The 24,668-nt window shown below is 45.8% G+C and overlaps 1 protein-coding gene across 1 annotated transcript in view; it reads right to left on the reverse strand.

The window, feature by feature from the left end:
* Nucleotides 1-24,668, reverse strand: part of LOC119955064 (beta-1,4-N-acetylgalactosaminyltransferase 3-like) — a 259,756-nt gene that overhangs the window by 136,948 nt on the left and 98,140 nt on the right. Inside the window, exon 2 of the mRNA XM_038780911.1 lies at nucleotides 23,216-23,322. Coding sequence (XP_038636839.1) covers nucleotides 23,216-23,322 — 107 coding nt within the window. The remainder of the gene's footprint in view (nucleotides 1-23,215; nucleotides 23,323-24,668) is intronic.

The following is a 24,668-nucleotide window of genomic DNA, read 5'->3' on the forward strand; positions in this document are numbered from 1 at the left end:
TATACACCTCCCGCTGCCTCAGGAAGGCAGACAGCATTATCAGAGACCCCTCCCACCCAGGCATTGCCTTCTTCCAGACCCTTCCATCAGGCAGAAGTCTGAAGACCCACACATCCAGACATAGGAATAGCTTCTTCCCCAGAGCTATAAGACTCAATGACTCTCCCTCGGACTGATCTGGTACCTGTAAACCACTATTCACGATGCCCTGTGCTGCTCTTGCTCATGTATTTGCTTTGTTTGGCCCCTTGTTCCGCACTGTAACCAATCACTGTTTGCCGATGTACCATTTGTCAATGTACTCTGCTGATTATTATTTTTTGTCTACTATGTGCGTACTGTGTACGTTCCCTTGGCCGCAGAAAAATAGTTTTCACTGTACTTCAGTACATGTGACAATAAAATCAAAATCAAATCAAAAATAAAATTACCACTCAAAGTAAGAGATTAAGAAAAAATGATTTGCACAGAGATGTTGGAACATGGAATGTTGTGACACAGGGAATTGCTCATCAACAGGTCTTATGGGGAGTTTGGATGAATTCCGCACTGTATGGAGTTTGCACATTTCCCCATGTCTGCGCGGGTTTCCTCCGGACGCTCTGGTTTCCTCACACAGTCCAAAGAAGTGCAGGTTCGTTTGATTGGCCTTGATCAATGTGTGTGGTTGCGGGGATGGGGCGGGACCAAGGCTTAGGTAGAGTGCGCTTTTGGAGGGTCAATGCAGACTCGATGGGCCAAATGGCCTCCATCTGCTCTGTTGGGATTCTATAGGTGGGATTCACTGGTCCGCCGGGCACGTTTTCCGACGCAGTTCCCCCTCGCCGGCAACGTGATCCTTCACTCCAACAGCCAGCCAATGGAATTTCCCATTGTCCGCTGCCAGCAGAGGATCCCGCCAGAGAATTCCTCAGCATGGATTTGAAGCTGGAAAAGACAGTGAGCTTTGGTGTGGAAGCAGAATAAACTTTGTTGTAGATTTTTGTCCAGCATAACGGGCTGAATACTCCATTTCAGTGCTGTAAATCTTCATGTTCAGCAGGCTGTTATGAAGCCCTTTTAGATAGGAGCCAGAAATTATCAGCATAAAAACAGATTATCTGTAGACTGGTCCTGTACCGACCTCTCCGAACAGACGCCAGAATGTGGCGACTCGGGGCTTTTCACAGTAACTTCATTGAAGCCCACTTGTAACAATAAGCGATTATTATATTATTATTACTGGAAACTCCACGAGTGGAAAAATGTTAGTGCGACATCAGCAAAATAACCTGTGTTTTAAATCAGTTTTCTTTTAAAAACTGCTCATAGATAGTACAAAGTACAACACCAGTCGGCATCAGTAAAGTGTAACATTTTAACCGAGTCAGTCATGCGATACTCAGCAAGTGCCCTGCAGTATTGTAATGGCAATGGGCCAATCAGTATCGTATTTATGTACTGGAACTGTGACAAATATTAGGAACAGTGCTCCAGGCATCAGCCATGGTATCGTGGTCTCACCCTTGCCATGGAGCAGGAAGTATTGGGCTCAACACTTATTGCAAAGGTGAACACACCCTACAGTGTTCTTGACCACCCACTCCCCTTTATATATCTATAACATTCCTTCCTATTGATTTTGATGTGGCACAGTGGTTAGCACTACTGTCTCTCAGCGCCAGGAACCCTGGTTCGATTCAGACCTCGGGTGACTGTGTGGGGAGTTTGCACGTTCTCCCCGTGTCTGTGTGGATTTCCTTCGGGTGCTCTGGTTTCCTCCCACAGTCCAAAGATGTGCAGGTTAGGTGGATTGGCCGTGATAAATTGCCCTTTAGTGTCCAATGGTTAGCTGGGGTTAGGTGGATAGGACGGAGGAGTGGGCCTAGGTAGGGTGCTCTTTCCGAGGGTCAGTGCAGATTCGATGGGCTGAATGGCCTCTTTCTTTCTGCACTGTAGGGAATTTTTAAAATTTAGAGTACCCAATTAGCTTTTTTTTTTCCAATTAAGGAGCAATTTAGCGTGGCCAATCCACTTAACCTGTACATCTTTGGATTGTGGGGGTGAGACCCATGCAGACACGGAGGGAATGCGCAAACTCCATACGCACAGTGACCCGGAGCCGGGATCAAACAAGGGTCCACAGCGCTGTGAGGCAGCAGTGCTAACCACTGGGCCACTATCCCGCCCAGCACTGTAGGGATTCTATGATTCTATAATCAAGCCCCATTACTCAAGAGCAGCAAAGAGTCAGTTTTTAAAAATTCTTTCTTAGAATGTAGGTGTAGCAGACAAGGCCAGCATCGATGTCCATTTGTAATTGCCCTTGAAGATGGTGGTGAGCTGCCTTCTTGAAATGACACAGTCCATATGGTGTAAGTACAGCTTCTCCATGTTATTGCATTATGAAATTCCCACAAGTAAGGCTGTTCAACTATGTATCAAAGTTTGAGGAAAAAAACATCAAAAAAGTTGATTCATGTTTAAAATTGTTCTTTCCACAGTGCAGCAGTGATTGTAATGTTCAAATGATTGTTAATCTTTATTTCTTGGCCCAAGCATACAGCTATCTACTTGCAACAAAAAAATTGTGACATATTGTACAACTAACCTCATTTTACAATCCTTCAGAACATAATAGCTTACTGTGAAAAACCCCGAGTCGCCACATTCCGGCGCCTGTACGGGGAGGCCGGTACGGGAATTGAACCCGCGCTGCTGGCCTTGTTCTGCATTACAAGCCAGCTTTTAGCCCACTGTGCTAATGAACTCAAAGCTGCAGTTCAATATACTTGAATTCTAATTTACAAAGTTCTGGAAAGGTTGGTAGCTTCATACTGTGATGAACATCAGATGGTAGATATGCCTACAAAACAATGAAAAAGGAATCTGCACTTCTGGTATCACAGTTAAGTATATATTACGCAACACCATATATAGCCTTTAGAGAAAGTTATTTATTGCCTTCTTCCTCCTTCATTCAGCAATGGCAAACAACAGCAGGGAAGACAAAGGGAATATGGATCGCAACTTAGGTCTCCTGCTTCTGAGCCCGAGTGCAAAGACAGGCTGCGGGATTCTCCATTTCTGAGACTAAGTGTTGACGCCAACGCAGAATTCGTGGACTTTCATGATAGTAAAACTGGCATCACACCTGGATCGATTCGGCTACTGTTAAGGGGCTAGCACCGGCGCCACATGGAACACAATCAATTATAATGAGAAACAGTACCGGATTCACCGATTCCGCGATTGGCACTCAGGAGGCTGACAAGCTGCAGCCGCATATACACACCACACCGCACATAATCCATCCCAGCCAACAAGCCAGTAAGATACGCAGCCCCATGCTTCGCAGACGCCAAGCTAGTGGCCCTCCTGGACGCTGTGGAGGAGAGGAGGGAAGTACCCCGGCCTGGGAAGTAGGTTGTTAGCCATTGCCGTTCGTCGTACCTGGGCGCAGGTGCCCTCCCCCCAGGAAAAGGCCACGCACAACAGTCAGGGCTGGGAGAAGACAGGGGGGTACCGTCAGACCCGTGTACTTGCACCATGACAAAGCAGAGGGCCCTGGACATGGTCGGCGATCCGGAGGAGAGGGAGGTAGCCAAGTTGGAGTTCGGCTGTGGGCGAGGAAGCGAGACCCTGCTTAGTTGCGGTTCTCCATGACATGTACATAGGGCTTCCATGAGGGCACGGATGCATCTGTGCACTGAGGTCTGGGAGATCCTGGACCGGTCTCCACTCGGCGTCTGGAAGGACTCCAGCTGAGCAGAGACAGTGAGATATATCTGCCAGGTGATGGCCACTTGGAGCGGGGGCCCTCCCCAATGCCTCTGTGGTGCCAGGTGCGCCATCATCTGGCAGATATATCTCACTGTCTCTCTGCTCAGCCGGAATCTTCAACAGCATGCCCAGTCCAGCAGGTCCTCGAATGACAGGCCGTACCAGTATACACAAGGCATCATGCAGCACCTCCTCAGCACCTCCTCCTCGGCCTGTCGGGCAGCTCGCTCCCCATCCTGGGTGGCTGTCACCTGTGCCTCTGGGGCAGACGCTGCTGCTATCCGCTCCGCTGCTGCAGCTTCCTTATCATCATCGAGCAGCTCCAGCTCGAATAGCGGCTGAGCATCCCCCAGCGCTGCGGCGGCCAGCAGAAAAGCCACCATTGCTGGTTGAATTCCAATCTCCATTGTCTGCAGGGGGCGGAGGAATCTATACGGCCGGTATCACTCTGCAGAATCAGGGGCCAAGGTGAGTGGTCAGTGAGTGTGCAGCAAGGTGGCCGCAGTAAGGGTGGTCTTTGCTTAGGCACCGCCCAATCCCATAGGAGGTCACCCAGCCACTTGGCCTGTTCCCCCAGTCATCCCCCCCAACCCTGGCAGGGCCCCCTCAACCCCAGCAGCCCAGCCAGCTTCTAACCCGGAAGCCCGTAGTTGCTCCTCTGTGTCCTATCTCCTCTCTCTCTCCCTCATCAGCCACGACGCCGGTTTCACAATTTTTAAAAGCTCATGTGAACACGCCGTCGAGAACTCAGCCCATGAGAGGAGGAGAATCGCGGAGACCCGGAGAATACCGGGTCTGGCCAGCTTATGATATGCAAACGGTGTTTACTGTACATGCGTTCTGGTACGCATTGACGCTGCTGTTGAGGTGAGGGGGTATCACGATTTGGCATCAAATTGACGCAAGGTACGATTTTGGCGTCGGAACCTATATTCCACCCAATTGTGTTTCACGATTTCAGAGTCAGCAAACGGAGAATCCAACCCAGGAAGGCTTCACAACGTCTTGGCAATTCAGTAGGTTGAAAAATCTTTCTGGACACAACTTCCCTAAACATATTGGCGGAGCTCAGATAATTGCATAATTGTTATAAATCTATCTTCTAGCAGTTATGACTCAATTGGCAGCCCTCTTGCTTCTTTGAGGCAGAAGTTTGTGCAGGTTCAAGTCCAACAGGATTTCAGAGCCTTTTTTTTGTGCTATACTGTTAAACAGAGGCCTTGTCTGACCTCTCAGTTGGATGTGAAAGATCTCATGCCACTATTTCAAAATACAAGAGAATTACACCTGGTAACATAGAACATTACAGCGCAGTACAGGCCCTTCGGCCCTCGATGTTGCGCCGACCTGTGAAACCACTCTAAAGCCCATCTACACTATTCCCTTATCATCCATATGTCTATCCAATGACCATTTGAATGTGCCCTTAATGTTGGCGAGTCCACTACTGTTGCAGGCAGGGCATTCCACGCCCTTACTACTCCTCTGAGTAAAGAACCTACCTCTGACATCTGTCCTATATCTATCTCCCCTCAATTTAAAGCTATGTCCCCTCGTGCTGGACATCACCATCCGAGGAAAAAGGCTCTCAATGTCCACCCTATCTAATCCTCTGATCATCTTGTATGCCTCAATTAAGTCACCTCTTAACCTTCTTCTCTCTAACGAAAACAGCCTCAAGTCCCTCAGCCTTTCCTCGTAAGATCTTCCCTCCATACCAGGCAACATCCTGGTAAATCTCTTCTGTACCCTTTCCAATGCTTCCACATCCTTCCTATAATGCGGCAACCAGAACTGCACGCAATACCCCAAATGCGGCCGCACCAGAGTTTTGTACAACTGCAACATGACCTCATGGCTCCGAAACTCAATTCCTCTACCAATAAAAGCTAACAGACCGTACGCCTTCTTAACAACCCTCTCAACCTGGGTGGCAACTTTCAGGGATCTATGGACATGGATATCGAGATCTCTCTGCTCATCCACACTACCAAGAATCTTCCCATTAGCCCAGTGCTCTGTCTTCCTGTTATTCCTTCCAAAATGAATCACCCCACACTTTTCTGCATTGAATTCCATTTGCCACCTGTCAGCCCAGCTCTGCAGCTTATCTATGTCCCTCTGTAACTTCTAACATCCTTCTGCACTGTCCACAACTCCACCGACTTTAGTGTCATCTGCAAATTTACTCACCCATCCTTCTACGCCCGCCTCCAGGTCATTTATAAAAATGACAAACAGCAGCGGCCCCAAAACAGATCCTTGTGGTACACCACTAGTAACTGGACACCAGTCTGAACATTTCCCATCAACCACCACCCTTTGTCTTCTTCCAGCTAGCCAATTTCTGATCCAAACTGCTAAATCACCCTGAATCCCATGCCTCTGTATTTTCTGCAATAGCCTACCGTGGGGAACCTTATCAAACGCTTTACTGAAATCCATATGCACCACATCAACTGCTTTACCCTCATCCACCTGTTTGGTCATCTTCTCAAAGAACTCAATAAGGTTTGTGAGACACGACCTACCCTTCACAAAACCGTGTTGACTATCTCTAATCAAATTATTCCTGTCCAGATGATTGTACATCATATCTCTAATAAACCTTTCCAAGACTTTGCCCACAACAGAAGCAAGGCTCACTGGTCTATAGTTACCGGGGTTGTCTCTACTCCCCTTCTTGAACAATGGGACAACATTTGTTCTCCTCCAGTCTTCTGGCACTATTCTTGTAGACAAAGATGACTTAAAGATCAAAGCCAAAGGCTCAGCAATCACCTCCCTAGCTTCCCAGAGAATCCTAGGATAAATCCCATCTGGCCCAGGGGACTTATCTATTTTCACACTTTCCAGAATTGCTAACACCTTCTCCTTATGAACTTCAAGCCCTTCTAGTCTAGTAGCCTGAATCTCAGTATTCTCCTCGACAACGTTGTCTTTTTCCTGTGTGAATACTGACGAAAAATATTCATTTAGCACCTCTCCTATCTCCTCGGACTCCACGCACAACTTCCCACTACTGTCCTTGACTGGCCCTACTCTTACCTTAGTCATTCTTTTATTCCTGACATATCTGTAGAAAGCTTTAGGGTTATCCTTGATCCTACCTGCCAAAGACTTCTCATGTCCTCGCTTGGCTCTCTCTTTAGAGCCTTCCTAGCTAACTTGTAACTCTCGAGCGCCCTAATTGAACCATTACGTCTCATCTTTACATAAGCCTGCTTCTTCCTCTTGACAAGTGTTTCAACTGCTTTAGTTCCCTCGTTCGACCACTTCCTCCCTGCCTGACAGGTACATACTTATCAAGGACATGCAGTAGCTGTTCCTTGAACAAGCTCCACATTTCCATTGTGCCCATCCCCTGCAGTTTTCCTCTCCATCCCATGCATCCTAAGTCTTGCCTTATCGCATCATAATTGCCTTTCCCCCCAGATATAACTCTTGCCCTGCGGTATATACCTATCCCTTTCCATCACTAAAGTAAAGGTAATCGAACTGTGCTCACTATCACCAAAGTGCTCACCTACCTCCAAATCTAACACCTGTCCTGGTTCATTACCCAGTACCAAATCCAATATGGCTTTGCCTCTCGTTGGCCTATCTACATACTGTGTCAGAAAACCCTCCTGCACACACTGGATAAAAACGGACCCATCTAAAGTACTAGAACTATAGCGTTTCCAGTCAATATTTTGAAAGTTAAAGTTCCCCATAACAACTACCCTGTTGCTTTCGCTCCTATCCAGAATCATCTTTGCAATGCTTTCCTCTACATCTCTGGAACTTTTCTGAGGCCTATAGAAAACCCCTAACAGGGTGACCTCTCCTTTCCTGTTTCTAACCTCAGCCCATACTACCTCAGTAGACGAGTCCTCATCAAACTGGAATCACCTGGAAAGGTGGGGGGCCCCTCAAGGACCCCATAGCAGACTGACCTCACTTTGGGGCTGGGGTGACGGGACAGAGAGAGAGAAAGAGAGAGGAAGTGTAATGCCTGTGTGTGTGGGTGTGTTGGGGGGGGGGGGGGGGGGGGGGGGGGTTGAGACATTGCCCATCATGGGGGTGTGGGAGATCCTCAAACTCATTTAGTGATCGGGGCACCCCATCAAAATGACACCCCGATCTTGGAGGAGCTGGTCTGACCAGAGAGTTCAGCTCCAAACCGGTGAGAGTCATCGACAGAGTTTTGTGGGAAACCCGCCACAAATGACACTGAGAAACATTTCCGTCAGCACGCGGCCCAAATCTTTCTTTTCATTTATTGTCAATGATTCTTGCTGCACATTCACTAAATCCCTTTCTTAGCTCCAGAAACTCTGCCTGTAGGAACTGAACATTTTCCTATCTACAGCATTGGTTTCAAAATGGACCACAATATATCCCCATATCCCAATCACTGTATCCTTTATTCTGGCAGCAGGGAGGCAAGGCATCATTTGGGACTCAGGAACAATGGTCTATCCCCTGATCCAGTCCAGATCCTGGGATGCATCCTGGGCTGCAGAAGGTAACCAAGGTGGTGACTGAAAAAGGTCCAACTCCAAAATTTCAATCTTGCTCAAATTTGGGTGTGGTGCCCAAGTCCCAGAGAATACAAATATTTACACCCGTAACTGAACAAAGAAGGGAAGGGTAAACCTCACAACTACAGACCACACTAACATTAGCATTGAGAAAAGTATTAAGAGACCACGGTCAAGGCAAAATTAATTTTTATTTGGAGACGGATAGGTTAAATAAGAACACATTTGTAAATCTTTAAAAGGTGGGGTGGCAGGGCAAGTGGATAAGCTGGTTAAGAACGCATGTAGGATTTTGGTAGTGCAGAATGTTGCATTCAACATCTCAATTTACAAAGCCAAGAACAATATGGTAAACCTTTAGAAAACCCTTGGTGGGGCCTCAGCTGAAGTATTGTGTACAATTCTGGGCACCACACGTCACAAACTGTACCAACGCCCTCGAATACAAAGAACAGACACAGGCATGGGGAACCGAATGGCCTCCTTCTGTCCTGTAAAATTCTGATTCTAACGCAATGGCAATTTTGCACTGGTCTATGGAAGGACAACACTTATCAAGGTCATTATTTACGACTGGATTTTATGGCATGTCAGACAAATGTATACTAACTATATATCATTTATAGAAATACAGTGCCCACAATTTGTGCTTTTATAATACGGAGCTGGAAAATATAGCATACAGTTTTGCTACAGGTAGTTGAAAGGATATCAATCACTAGAAAGATGGATTAGTGCTTTCTAAACAAAACAAAGGATTGAACAAACATTTACTTCAAACGCATAGAAGCACTTTATCATGCCGAGTTGCAGCAGTGCTGCCTCAATCTACCTCGGTCTCAAAAATGTGAATGGTACTGATTCCAAGAAATTGGCTGAGGTTTTTGTGTCACATCCACCAGATGGAATTTGCTCCTGGCAAATGATACACTAGGATCCACAAAAGTGAAAAATTCTGCTCCCAGGTCCTGGTACACCCAGATCTCAGCATCTTCACACGTACATCGCCTCGTCTGCCTGGCCCACCTCATAATGCGTTCCTTGTACAGAAACTGATGCAATCGCACCACCATCGCCCTCGGGGACTCACCCCACTGGGGCTTACGTGTAAGCGCCTTATGGGCCCGGTCAACCTCCAGCAGCTTGTCGAATGCACCTTCCCCCAGCAGCTTCTCCAATATCTTCCCCACATACACACCAGCATCCGATCCTTCCCTCCGGCAGACCCACGATCCGAATGTTTTGCCTCCGAGAATGATTTTCCAGGTCCTCCACTTTCACCAGCAGCCTCTTCTGCTAGTCACGCAGCATCCCAATCTCTACTGCCATCGAGGTGGACTGCTCCTCCTGCTCCGCCGCCTGCTCCTCCAACCTCCGGATCGCCTGACCCTAAGCCACCAGTTTCGTCTCCACACGGTCAACCATCGCCCTGATCGAGTCCACCGCCCGGGCCAGGTCCTCCGCACTCTCCTTCCGTTGTTGGGTGAACTTCTCATTTAAAACGCTCACCAACTGGTCCATTGACCACTGAGCTGGCGGGGCCAATCCCTACGCATCCGCCATTTCCACACTCGATATCTGGTCCTCACTCACCATCAACTTCCAATTCCTCCTTTTCTGATTTTTCCTGGGCTAGGGGCCCCCTCCTTCTGTTCCTGCTTCTACACTTTTACTTCACAAAATTCCTACAACTTTACTTCACAAAATTCCTGCGTAAAAGCCGCACAAAGACCACCATGAGTGAGAGCTGCCAAATGTGTGACCTTTCACTCCATGGCCACCACCAGATGTCCTTATAGCAGTTATTAACGGTAATGCTGCCACGCCTTCATGAAGCGCTACAGAGCATCTTTGAAGCGATTCCTTTGTTTTCTCCGGGAAGGCTGTGTTGCTCTGTTTATCTGGCTCTAAATATGGTCGCCTTCCTTAATCCTAATTATGTTTTGATCTAGAGTCGCCAGGTATCTTTCAATACCGCCACAAAGTTCACACCCGAATACTGATCAAAGAACCAATGCACCAGTTAGTTAGTTCAAAGTCAATACTATTTATTTACACACAATAATCTCTACTTATGCACAAATACCATAAACTAAACTATCTCTAGGGGCAGCACAGTGGCGTAGTGGTTAGCATTGCTGCCTCACAGCGCCGAGGTCCCAGGTTCGATCCTGGCACTGGGCCACTGTCCGTGTGGAGTTTGCACATTCTCCCCGTGTTTGCGTGGGTTTCGCCCCCACAACCCAAAGATTTTTTTAAAAAAAATAAATTTAGAGTACCCAATTATTTTTTCCAATTAAGGGGCAATTTAGTGTGGCTAATCCGCCTATCCTGCACATCTTTGGGTTGTGGGGGTGAAACCCACGCAGGCACGGGGAGAATGTGCAAACTCCACACGGACAGTGACCCAGGGCCGGGATTCGAACCAAGGTCCTCAGCGCCGTAGGCAGCAATGCTAACCACTGTGCCACCGTGCTGCCCCCCCACAAGCCAAAGATGTGCATAGAACATAGAACATGTTCTACGCTAAATTGCCCCTTAATTAGAAAAAATGAATTGGGTACTCTAAATTACAAAAAAAACTAAACTATCTCTCACGCTAACTGTAATGAACTCCAATTGGCTTTATTGGTTGCCCATTTGGAGTATGAGCTCCCTCAATGATAGCTCATTGAGGGGGCCCATATAATCACCTGTGTAGGCTTTGTGAGCCAGTCTTAAGTTGACTGGACTGCTAGCAGCACTGTTTGTAGCTGCTCCTGTAATATCGTTATTGTAAATAAATATTGGTGTGGTGATGGAACTCCTGCCTCCCGTGGATTACTACAGTGGCGACGAGGTAAACTACGAATTTTGCGGAGACCAGCTGCCACACTCGGAGGGTAAGCCTTGCCATTTTAAAAATGCCGTTTTTTGGGAGGTTAGAGGCATTCAATCCGGCTATTGAGGACTGGTCCCAGTATGTGGAGAGAATGTGTTACTTCTTCCGGGCAAATGATATACTGACGGACGAAAGGAGTGCGCTTAGCCTGCTGTCGGCGTGCGGACCCTCCGCTTTCGCCATTATACGTAGTCTGACTTATCCTGATGCGCCGGACACGAAAACTTTCCAAGAAGTATCGGAATTGGTGAAAGAGCACTACGACCCAAAACCACCCCTCATTTTGTGTAGGTACAGATTCTACACAGCGAAGCGGGAAGACAGGGAGTCAGTCACGAATTTCTTGACCCGCCTGAGAAGGCTGGCGGAAAAATGTGAGTTCGGCCCGACGCTAAATGAAATGCTTCGGGACCGGTTAGTGTGTGGTATAAACGACCTCACAATACAGAAACGCCTGTTGGCGGAAACGGAGCTAGACTGCAGGCAGGCGTTACAGCTCGCACTGTCCCTAGAAAAGGCAGCAAGTGGGGCGCAGGAACTACAGGGCACGCCAATGGAGGTAGATACCTGTGAGAGGGACTACCACAACGGGTCCTGCTACCAGATAGCCGCTCTCAGGAAAACCTGAGGAATAGAGGGAAAAAGGAAAACCCCAGAACTGCCCCCAAGTCTGCCAGGACTAACTGGAGACAGAGGGAAGTACCGGCTGAGGCTCCCCCAACAGAGAAGGACCGTTTCTGGCACCAGACAGAGTGGGGTAACAATGACAGAAACCCTAGAAGGAGGTGGCAAAAGAGGAATAGCAGGTGGTGACGCAGGGAAGTACACAACCTAGACGCCCCATCCTCCTCCGAAGGGGAACAATTATATAATATTACAACGAAGAAAGCAGAACCCATTAGGATTACCCCACGGGTGAACGGGCGGCCGACAATAATGGAAATAGACATGGGTGTGGCCGTATCAGTAATGGGAGTGGCAGCATTTAGAAAAATCAAAGATGGACTCCAGCCACTAACCCTAACAAAAACATCAACAAAACTTAAAACCTACACGGGGGAACCCCTGGAAGTTCTAGGCACAACTCATGTACCTGTGGAATATGAGAAACAATTGCTCAGATTACCGTTGACGATAGTAGAGGGCTCCGGACCGAGCTTAATTGGACGGAACTAGCTGAAAGACCTAAAATTAGATTGGATGAAAATTTTCCAGAGTGGAAGCGGGCAGTTGAGTGGAGTACTCCAAAAATACCCGGAGGTCTCCCAGGAAGGTTTGGGGGAAATAATAGGCGCCAAAGCAACTTTGCACGTGGACCCAGAAGCCCTTCCGAAATTTTGTAAGGCCAGGCCAGTACCTTTTGCATTAAGAAAGAAAGTAGATGACTAAATAGAAAGGTTACGGCGCGACGGCATTATCAGACTAGTACAATTCTCGGAATGGGCAGCGCCGGTGGTACCAATTTTGAAGCCAGATGGCTCGATACGTCTCTGTGGAGATTTCAAACAGACAGTAAACAAATACGCACTGCTGGACAAATACCCAATCCCGAAAATAGACGACCTATATGCCAAATTGGCAGGTGGCCTTTTGTTCACGAAACTAGACATGAGCCACACCTACCTGCAGTTAAAACTGGACAAGGGCTCCCAGAAGTTCGCTACGATCAACACCCTGAAGGGCCTTTTTCGTTATACTAGGCTACCTTTTGGAGTGTCATCAGCCTGTGCTATATTCCAGCATACGATGGAAAATATTCTGCAGGGCCTACCGCAGGTAGCAATTTATTTGGACGATGTCTTAATCACGGGTCGGACAAACAGGGAACACTTAAGGAACCTGGAGGAAGTGCTCAGGCGTTTCGCAAAGGCAGGCGTACGGCTAAAAAGGGAAAAATGTGTTTTTCTGGCTCCACAAGTGACGTACCTGGGATATAAAGTAGACGAGTCAGGCTTCCATCCATTAGAAGACAGAGTAAGGGCAATAAAAGAAGCCCCAGCTCCCACCACGGTCCAGGAGTTACGATCATTTCTAGGGTTGGTAACCTATTATGGAAAATTTATTGAAAATAGGGCATGATAATAGTCGGCAGCAGAGACATTTCCAGGTGGGGGCACCGGTTTGGGTCAAGAATTATGGGAATGGACCAACGTGGGTCAAAGGCACGGTAGAGTCCCAAACAGGGCCCATATCCTATGAGGTTTCAATAGGAGGTAAGGTGCTGAAGAAACACCTAGACCAAACAAGGGCAGCGGAACCACACCTGGAGGAAGGCGAAGCAGGACCGCCTCAAGCTGCGATAGCCCAGACGGAAAGGATACCCACACCCCAGCCCCGAGCAATTTCTCCAGACCCCGTCATCCAGTCATCAGAGTCGGAGATGGACACACTAGTCGAGGCCGTCGCGACACCTCTCCCCGAGGAGGAGGAAGAACAACTTCCAAGGAGGTCGTGAAGGAAAAGACGGGCACCTATAAGGTACACGCTGCCCACTTCGGAGAACGACCCGGCGGACAACACAGAGGTGACAGACCCAGACATGAGGAGCAGGAAGAAGCTCAGAGGAATGCCAGCTGGCAGGAATTCCTCGGACCTTGTTGGGGAGGGGTGTAATGAACTTCAATTGGCTTTATTGGTTGGCCAATTGGAGTATGAGCTCCCTCAATGATAGCTCATTGAGGGGGCCCATATAATCACCTGTGTAGGCTTTGTGAGCCAGTCTTAAGTTGACTGGGCTGCTAGCAGCACTGTTTGGAGCTGCTCCTGTAATATTGTTATTGTAAATAAATATTGGTGTGGTGACGGAACTCCTGCCTCCCGTGGATTACTACACTAACGCCTATACTTAACTTCGGGTGCCCACTCAGTCAGAGGAACAATGGCCGTTGTTCGGATCTGAGGCTGTTGGGTGCGAAGGTGTAACAAGGAGAACAGCTAAGGTCGTCCGTCTGATGGCGAGCGTTGACCTTGGACTTACTTGCTTCTGGCGCAGCTGGTGGATGGGTTTCCCCGCTTCGAGAGCCGAGTCCAAGAGAGCGATTCGCTCTCGGGGGCTTCTTCTTATACCTGAAAGGGGCTTCGCGCACTTTTGGGCAGGCCTTGAACTTGGCCCCAATTAACTGGATCGCATCTTGATCATCGGTATTGATCTCGATCAATAAAGGGGTGTGTGCCCTGATGGCCAATGCTCTTAGGTGGCCGTTGGCCTTGCTTTGTTTGTGTCTTTTCTGGCGCCGGGGTATCTGCCTTAGTATCAGTTACTTGAATGTCATTCCTTTGTTCCCGGAGATGGGCCATCAGTAGGCTAATTGACCTACAGTTTCAGTCTCGTCTGGGAGTTGCCTTCTCAATACGCATCCAGGCTCTGTGCCTGCCTGCTTTCTTAGCACTGTCCATGTTTCCCTGCAAACATGTCTTTGCAAACATCCATTTTGTGTTCTGGAAGTGGCCATCCCAGATGGCTACAGCTGGCCCATTCGAGAGCTGAGCAAACACAACCTGATGGGCAAAGACATTTTTTGGGCACCCAGACACAGTGTACAGTCAAATGTAATCGGCTTTGCAGGAATTTTGCTTTATTGCGGAGCTGGTTTCAAGAAGGGTAGTAACGTTTGTTTGATGGCCCTCCCATTGAACCTGGAAGATGTTGCAGAGGCATTCCTGATGCAATCTCTCTAGTGCTCAGGTGTCTCTAATATAGTCTCACTGCAGTACAGTACAACAACAACTGCTTTGTATACTAGGACTTACAGAAGTCATTTTTGTTAATCACTCACTGCCACAGTCGGTGGAAGGCTGAGCCGGCACTGCTGATTCCTAGATCTCCTATTCAATGGTGGCCTTTTGAGAGATATAGCTTTCAAGTTTTGGGAAGTGCTCAACACATTCCAGATAGGCATTTCACAAAGTTCATTTACACATTAACCATACAGCCCTCATCGACACTCCCTTTTACTTTATCTATGCGTTCAATCAAGTTAGTCAAACACAATATAGCTTTTAAGAATCTGTGGCAGTTTTCGTATTACCTGATACCTTTCCAAATGCCAATTATTTTGCTCCAGGTCATTTTTCCCTACTGCCCTTTATAGGCCGGCTATTGTAGTTGCTGGGTTTATGTCTCTTCTCTTTTTGTTAAATAGGAGTGGAACATTTCCAATCCTCCATTCCTCTGGCACTATCGCCAATATGGAGGACGGTTATGGCCTGATCAGAAATTTCCACCTTAATTTTCCTCAATATCCAAGAATGCATAATTTCCAGATTAGCTGACCTTCTATTCTGGATGCTTAAGTACTTCCACTTTATTCTTATCATAGCCAACATCATTCCTGCTTCCGCCTTTACTGCAATATTGGAAGCATCCTCTTTGCAAAGGGAAAAAAGATTCAAATTAGTCAATGGCATCTCACTCATATCCTCTGCCTCCATGAGAATATTCCCCTTTTGGTCTGGAACTGGCCCCATCCTGCCTTTTGCTATCCTTTTATTATTTCATGTCGAGTTTTGGATTCCCTTTCAAGTTAGTTATTAAATATATTCTCATATACTTTCTTTCCCACAAGGATTCCTTTTGAAGATCTCCTTTGTACTTTCTTCATTCAGCTTGGTTCTCCGGTAATGAACTCTATAGTTGTCATAAAGAGTTCAAGGCCATACTGGTCAACTTGACAGTTTATTTCCCATTAGCTATGCCTAACAAGCTAATCCAGCAATAAGGAATTACAGTGAAATACTGCATTAAGAAACTTAATTTCAGTAGGCGGCACGGTGGCACCAGTGGTTAGCACTGCTGCCTACGGCTGGGGACCCGGGTTCAATCCTGGCCCTGGGTCACTGTCTGTGTGGAGTTTGTACATTCTCCCCGTGTCTATGTGGGTTTCACCCCCACAACCCAAAGATGTGCAAGGTAGGTGGATTGGCCACACTAAATTGCATCTTAATTGGAAAAAAAAAATAATTGGGTACTCTAAATTTATTTTTAAAAAAGGAAACCTAGTATCAGGCATTGGGGAAGCATAGGTCTGATGGGACTGGGAGGAAGTTACAGGAAAAGGGATGGGTGAAGCCACAAAGGAATTTTTACAAAAGGATGCAAACGTTAAATTGAGAACTTTGTAGAGCCTGGAGCCACATTTAAATCAGTGAGCAGGTAAGATTATGAACAGCAGTTTTGAATAGTTTAAAGAGAATGGGAGGCCAGTCAGGAGAGCACTGGAATAGTAGAGATGACAAATGCTTGGTTGACATTTTCAGAAGGTAAGCTGTGGCAGTGGATCATTCAGTGGTGAAATAGACGGTCTTCACAATGAAAAGAACCATGGGATAAATTAGGATTTATAACCCCAAAACATTGGCTGGGAAAATAGGATGGAACTGGAACCAACAGTGTGAAGTATGTGATGGGGGCCACAGATGATGACTTCAATCTTCTCAGTTTTTAAATAAAGGAAATGGCAGCTCACCCAGGATTGGACAGGTTATGACAATGTACAAGTGGAACCAATATCTTCCAATGATTTTTCTAACTGGCAACCTGAAGAGGAAGGAAGAGACTCGAGGTTAACAGAGCAAGGGATGGAAAGAGAAATCACTGTTGAAGATGCTCTAATTTATAATTAAATAGATTAAGAGTGAAACTGGACAATAGAAACAAGATGTGGTCAAAGGGGGCAGAGAATATGATGCTGCACCATGCTCACATTCTCTTTCAGTCATGATGGTATTGAGAAAATTTTCAAGGCCAGCTCTGTGCTTCAAGGGAAGAAATCAGAGAACAGATATTCAAACATCGCCTTAACCACTTGGCCACCTCATCCCGCAACAGATATTCAAACATGGAGTTTCAAAATTGTGGGCATGGATTTAGGAGATTATAATTTGTTCCAGAACACTGGACAAAATGGCAGCCCAACCTCAGTAACTTCAGAGAAACAGGCATGTTTGGCATGATCCATAATTTTTCTTAGCAGCGACGCTCCTCGTGTCAGCATGGCACAGTCCCGATTCACTGCTGGCGGGAGCAGTTCTAATCTGGAATGGAGAATCCCAGCCAATATGTTTAGCAAATATGGTCATCGTTACCAAGCAAAAATCATGATTCTCAAAGACTTGCAAAATAGATGGCGGCACTAGATTCCCCAGTCGCCGAGTCAGTTCTCAGATCGTAATCAAGATTAGCATGTGACAAACAACTTGACATTGTAAACAGGAATGGGCTTTTATCGCATTCTCCCCCGTGTCAAGGTTTGAAAATACTCAGAGAAAAGATGCGGTTGATGAACTTTGAGCTTTTCCACTTTGTCCTACAGGTTTGTCAGAAGAATAACAGAAAAAGGTGATTTATCGACAAACGGCATGTGACTTTTCACCAAAAAATGTTGAATGACATCTTAAATTTACAGTCATTGACCCCTACTGAGACTTTGCATTTGAACGAAGGATGCCAACAAAGAGTATACACTTTGAGATTAATAACCTGTCTTCACACTTTACAGATGTTGACTGATCGATCAATGTACTTCCAACAATCGTTGCTTTTATTTTTAATGCTCCATCCCTTCTTCCCATTAAACAGCCAGTGCACAATCCTAAAGCAATAAATAAAATGTACTTGACTTTAAATATTTGCTTTTGCAGGGAAATGGCCAAGAAATGATACAACTATCGCCCTTTCAAAATGGTCAATGTTGCAAATGTACCAATCTTGGGGATTAAAACTGAGAAAACAAACAGACAGACAGAGTAACTGTACACTAAACATCCTAGTTCTCAAATTGGCACAACAACAAATGCCCTTCAATAATCATTCGCTTGAGCAAGCACAAAATATCTCCTCATTTCTTTATGCTCCCTGGTTTTACTTTGCCCATACAGGATAAAGGGAATCTAGCAAGAACCAAAATTGAAGTGATCCATCAAAAGTCAGATAGATACTAAAAATATCTAAATGTTATTCTTCAAAGAGAACGATGCAGATGACTACCAGGAAGAAGCATATCTAAACAAATTATCTGTAGGAAAGATAAACGGGTTTTTAAAATTATTTCATGGGTTGTGGGCATCACTGGCAAGGGCAGTAATTGTTGCCCGTTCCTAATTGCCCTTGAAACGAGAGGCTTGGCAGACCATTTCAGAGGGCAGTTAAGAGTCAACCACATTGATATGGATCTGGAGTCGCATGTAGGCCAGACCGGGTAAGGAAGGCAGATTTCCTTCCCGAAAGGACATTAGTGAACCAGATGAGTCTTTTCGACAATTGTTCCATGGTCAGCTTTACTGAGGCTAGCTTTTCAATTCCAGATGCCCAGAGCATTTGGAACATTGAGGGCCATCACTAGATCGAATTCTTAAGACTAGTAATGGTACATACACTATTGCATGGAGACAATACAAATTTAGCTTGGTCATCACAGCCATTGCTCATTAAAACGGATATTGTTCACCAAGCCTAAAGTGAAGCCAGACAGACAAGAGAAATTGCCACTATTCAACAGAAAGTTGGTTTTATTTGGAAATTCTAAGCGACCAACTTTGCAAATAAGATAATTCCGCAACTACTTTACAAGAATTAAGATGGATGAGAGAAAGACAATGGTTAACAAACATGCTCAAATATGAGAAGTAATTGATTTTTATCATTTTTTCCCCAAAAACATACTTTATTCAGGTACATTTCAAATGTAACATTACCTAAAGTGTAAAACAGGTTAGTTTCTGCCCATACATTGCGTCGCACTCTTGAGGTGCCACATGCCACTTACAATTACAGGATATATTTACAATATAAATTTCTTGTCAAACATTACCCAAAGTGGTTTAGACTGTTTTGAGCCCCCTCGGTGTACTATGGCAAGAGGGCCTTGGTGGGAATTTGGTTTTGACAGTCGATTACAAAATGAAATACCTGCTGCAGGAAGATCTCTGTTAGCTTTCCGTCTGACATGTTACAGTGAAGAACCAGAATGTAAACAAAAAATTGCCCCAATGAAAAATGTACATATGTATATCTGATCAGAGTGTTCTTTGTCAAATAGCATAAGGTCGATAGGCAAATTCGGATTCCTGTGGATCAACTCGGCACATGTATCAATGCCAGGCTTACACAGCAATGATGAAACACTTCCCATAATATATTACACAACTAGAATCAAGGATTGTTCAAAATGCCAGAGGACGAGGCAGCAAATTTCAGATTGCTAACCTGTCATAAACGACCCAAAACATTAACTCCCTTTTCTCTCAATACCAATGTTGTTGGGCCTATTGAGGTATTTCCTGAGATTAGCTGTTTTTATTTCAGATTTCCAACATTTACATTATGTAGTATTTTGCTTAAGATACTACAGAAACATGCTAATGGAGGAGTCTTGTCATGATGCAGTTGTCTGCCAAATTGATCTCAATGAGACAGATATTAAACAAACTACACTTTTAAATTTACCCAATTCTTTGTTTCCCAATTAAGGGGCACTTTTGGTTGCTCATTTGATAATAATGTTTATGAAATTCAATAGAAATAATTTTTGAAAAAAGATGCCGGCAAGATGGGCTGCTCAAAGATGGGAGTGCCCTTCTTAAAGGGTTCCCAGTTATCAAGTTAAGTTGAAGGTCCCTCACACTCCCCACCCACATACATCATGATCCCCCACAGACATGGGCAACATACCCAATCCTTGACCCTGGAGAGGCAACCTCTACCCATCAATAAATGCTCGCGCCACCCCCGTCACACCACTCAGGCATGAGGGTGACCCCCCCCCCCAATCATCCTCAGAAGCATTGGAGAATTAACCCCCCTCCCGCGTGAGTATACCCGGCTATGGGGATGGGCACCTTTTAAGGCAACCCCCCCTTCACTTCATCCCCCACCCTTCATCCCTCCTTCACACTCCACCATTCATACACAGGCCTCCCCCCTTTATGAACCCCCTTCATCCCCCTCCCCCTTCATGGGCATGGCCCATCAGGCACCGCCCTTGGCAAAGTCCCTCGGCACCCTGGCAGCGCCAACACCCCCCCCCCCCCCCAACCCCCCCGTCCGTCCGTCACAGTCATCACGTCTGGTTTCTAATTTTGGAAACTAGTACTGATTGACCCTGGCCGCATGCTGTGCCAATGGGGCCAGTAAATCCCAGGAGTCTCTGGTCTCAAACGGACTGCGTATATTTAAATTAGCTTTAAGAGACATTTCAATATGCTGATCTGGATTATGACCAGCAAGGGCGCAATCTAAACAACGGCAGGAGCCGTGGGCATTAGCAGGATAGCGATCTGTTCAACGCCGGGCACAAAACCTGGGTATGGGCTCCCCACTATTCACCGGGGAATAGCAGGATTGGTGCCAGGCACAACTCAGTCAGAAAATCACTCCTTTTGTTTCATCTCTGCTGAACATTAAGTCAACCAGCAATGGAAGTAGCTGGTACCACTATCGTGAGGAAAAGGAAGACAGTAATTTAGTTTCCAAAGGACCAAAGATTCCCTTTGGCAATACCTCTCTGAAGCAGAAACAATGTTTATCAAAGGCATGTACGCAGATGCAGGCGAGGATAAAACCGGTACCATGTTTCAGATTGCCAGCACAAAACAAACATTCTCACATTAATAATCATCATAGCAATGGACGGTAGGATGTCCTGTATACTCAGACATATTGAAAGGCATCTCAACCCGTGGAACTGTACCCTACAGAAGAACTCAATGAGAGAGAACGGCAACATATGAGAGCAAATTAAAGAGCTATCTTAAATTGCTCACTGGAGATAAGCCCGTCTCCTGCTTGACAATTTTCCACAGCAATGTGATTAGATCAGGAGCTCACTAGTGAAGAACAGGGAACCCACGTCTCATTACTCAGTGGCTCAGAATGCCACCGGAGCAAGAAGCTATTTTAGAGTATGACCCCCAGCATAAAGTTAGTGAGCAAGATTCCAACCCATTTAGTGGCTTCCTGACATTGCGGTTACAGGTCTAAAGAGGAAAATTATGACAAAATCTAAACTGAATAAGAGTTCCCAAGTTGTAAAATGTACCATCAAGATTGCGATTTCTTTCTGTTCAGCAGAGTGTACAGTATGAAATTCAATTTGTGTTTTGTGCAGATTTAACTGAACTGCATTGTCAAATGTACATGTGTTAAGTCCCCAGGAAAACAGAAGAGAAGGGAAGAGAGTTAAAAGAAAAAAGCTGAATGAAAGATGCTGCATAGTCACAGATGAGAATTCATTGACCAATAGATAAAATCTGGCCACTTGAAAGCTGGCATCTCCAAACCTGCCAATAACTAAAATAGAGGAACAAAAAGAGAACCGTGTAGCAAAATCCCCATTAGTTAATTATGGTAACAGAGTTACTTTGTTTCATAGAATCAACCTAAAACCAAAAATATAGATAATTCCACAAGATCACCAGAAATTTCTAAAAGTTTTCCTGATCAAGAAAAGGTAAGACAAATGCTTCATACGTGGTTGCAAGATAAAATTAATGCTGCTCATAAGAACAAAAGAAACAGAAATAGTAGATTATACGGTCCCTCGGGCCTGCTCCACCATTCAATATGATCATGGTCGATCCTTGGCCTCAACTCCACTTTTCCACCCCTAGCTTAAATCCCTAGACTCCCTGAGACTCCAAGAATCCATCTATCCCAGACTTGAATATATTCAATCGCACATCCACAAATCTCTGGCTAAAGAATTCCAAAGATTCACAACTTGATATTTCTCCAATTTCAGTCCTGAATGATCAAACTCCCCACTCTATGGGCGGTATTTACGGGCCCCATCCACCACGACAATTGCCTGGTCTGACTATTGATTGGGCTTCACATCTCCAGCAGCGGCTCCCACAATAATGGCCAGAAAATCCCGGGCTGGCACAGTGCTTTCCTTTCTAGTTTCCCCAGCCAGGAGAACCAACCCCTCAGTGTGTGCCCTTGAGAAGTGCGTGTGAGGCTTGTAACAATACTAAGTCCGTATTGGAACATGTGGATGCCAGGTCTGAGTCCTGGTTGATAGATTGTTCATAGGCAAGTGTACTGGTGAATGGTGAATTCAGTAGTGATGATACAGTTAATATATATGGCATTTGAAGTTGCATTTGCAAACTTTGTCTACTTTGTGTGAGGCCAGTGAACATATTGCTGCACTTCATCCAGGTCCTTGGAGCTTGAATCCTAGTATTGACCTCCAAGGCTATCTGCTCATTCTGCTCCTGAGCATGCTTCTGGGCAGTTTCCTGCAAATACAGGATACCTCCTCCACCAAGACCTCCACTGAAACATCTGAAAAAACTGGAGCATGCTCTCTTCCATGTTGAGCCATTCTTCAATGTTTCCCAGATCCTGCGCAATTGCCAATCTCCACCCGAATCACAACGGACTTCCTCTGTAGGCAGCAGCAGCAAATTACGGTATAGCCACCGGACTTGTCCAAACAAGAGGCAGCACAAACTAGAGACAGCGCAAATTAGAGGCAGCACCAACCTGGTGTATTGTCTGCATCGCAGTTAATAGGCGTGGATTTATCACACATGGTGATGCTGCGCTACTTTAAGGCTCTCGGATTTAGATGCTACCCTCTTTTTGGGCTTAGATCATAGAATTTACAGTACAGAAGGAGGCCATTCGGCCCATCAAGTCTGCACCGGTTCTTGGAAAGAGCACCCTACCCAAGGTCAACAACTCCACCCTATCCCCATAACCCAGTAACCCCACCCAACACTAAGGACAATTCTGGACACCGAGGGCAATTTATCATGGCCAATCCACCTAACCTGCACATCTTTGGACTGTGGGAGGAAACCGGAGCACCCGGAGGAAACCCACGCACACACGGGGAGGATGTGCAGACTCCGCACAGACAGTGACCCAAGCCGGAATCAAATCTGGGACCCTGGAGCTGTGAAGCAATTATGCTATCCACAATGCTACCGTGCTGCCCTTTGAAGTAGCTTAAATGGTTTTTCCCTCTAACGTCTGTGTAACTTAATTGGAAACAGTGAAGAATCTGTAACACAATTATATCTTTCATTACCATAGGCTTACCTCATTCCCTGCCCCCTCCTTTCTTTGGTTATAGAACTCCAAGTCCCGATCAATACCAGGCACTTTGCTGTGTTGCACATGAGATTGCTTCTTCCAGTTTCTGAATTCTAAAGAGAGATACCAATTAGTATAAGTTTGTAAAAACATGGCAAAGTATCGAGAAATTAAAAGGAACCTATATGTTGTCAGATTATTTTCCTCCTTAGAGAGATAACAGAGGTGTAGGAATTAGAACGGTGTTGCTGGTAAATACAGGAAGGATAAAACAACATTTTAAAAGTGAAGTTCTAGTCGGCCCTTGGAAGCTCATTTTATCCAACTGTATTTTGAATGTTACAATGCTTTTTCCTCCATTCATCTTGCTCAGTAGTTTACTCTAAACATTCATTAATGAAGGATTTTCTGTTGACTCTTTTAACGTTTCAAGTCAGGGATTTTTCATCGGATTTGAAATAAGTTACAAATGGTAATAGGAATTAAGCAACTGAAAGGGGCAGCAGGGTAGCGTGGTGGTTAGCATAAATGCTTCACAGCTCCAGGGTCCCAGGTTCGATTCCCGGCTGGGTCACTGTCTGTGTGGAGTCTGCACGTCCTCCCCCTGTGTGCGTGGGTTTCCTCCGGGTGCCTCCGGTTTCCTCCCACAGCCCAAAGATGTGCGGGTTAGGTGGATTGGCCATGCTAAATTGCCCATAGTGTCCTAATAAAAGTAAGGTTAAGGGGGGGGGGGGGGTTGTTGGGTTACGGGTATAGGGTGGATACGTGGGTTTGAGTAGGGTGATCATGGCTCGGCACAACATTGAGGGCCGAAGGGCCTGTTCTGTGCTGTACTGTTCTATGTAAAGGGAGCAGATTGGGAAAATCAATTCGGATGGTCTGTGATAGATTGAAAGAAAGGAGGAGAGGTTTTATCCAGAGGAGATGTGAATGGCAGACTGATGAACTGAGGGGCGAGGTGCTGTTCCTCAAGCTCACAAATCTATTACTGTACTCTCACTCTACTCTATTTTTGTGTCAGCAATTTCTGGCTCACCACGCTATTTACAGAGATTTAAGTGTCCATACACTGACCACAATCGGTTCCTCAAAATACTTCACTCAAGTTGTCATCACAAATTAAGTGATTTTCTAATTTTTTTAAAAGTTGGCAGTTTATCCAAAGGTATTTGTCGGAGACCTGTGGCTTCCATTTTAACTTTATTAGATGTCTTACACATGTAAAGCGCTCGGGTATCATTCAACTATATTTCTGGCAAATAATAATCTAGTACTTCAGACTATTTTACCTCCTTCAACAAATTTCTGCTTTGGCATGGTCAGACATTTTCAGCATAATGCTGAGCACCCTTAATTGTACTCAACCTCAGTCCTGGTTGCACTTCTCATTTCATTTTTAACTTTGTAAATTATATTACTACAAGACTCCCAGAGCTCCTATAATCATACAAAGGGGACA

This window comes from Scyliorhinus canicula, chromosome 20 (assembly GCF_902713615.1).
Source record: "Scyliorhinus canicula chromosome 20, sScyCan1.1, whole genome shotgun sequence".
Lineage (NCBI taxonomy): Eukaryota > Metazoa > Chordata > Chondrichthyes > Carcharhiniformes > Scyliorhinidae > Scyliorhinus > Scyliorhinus canicula.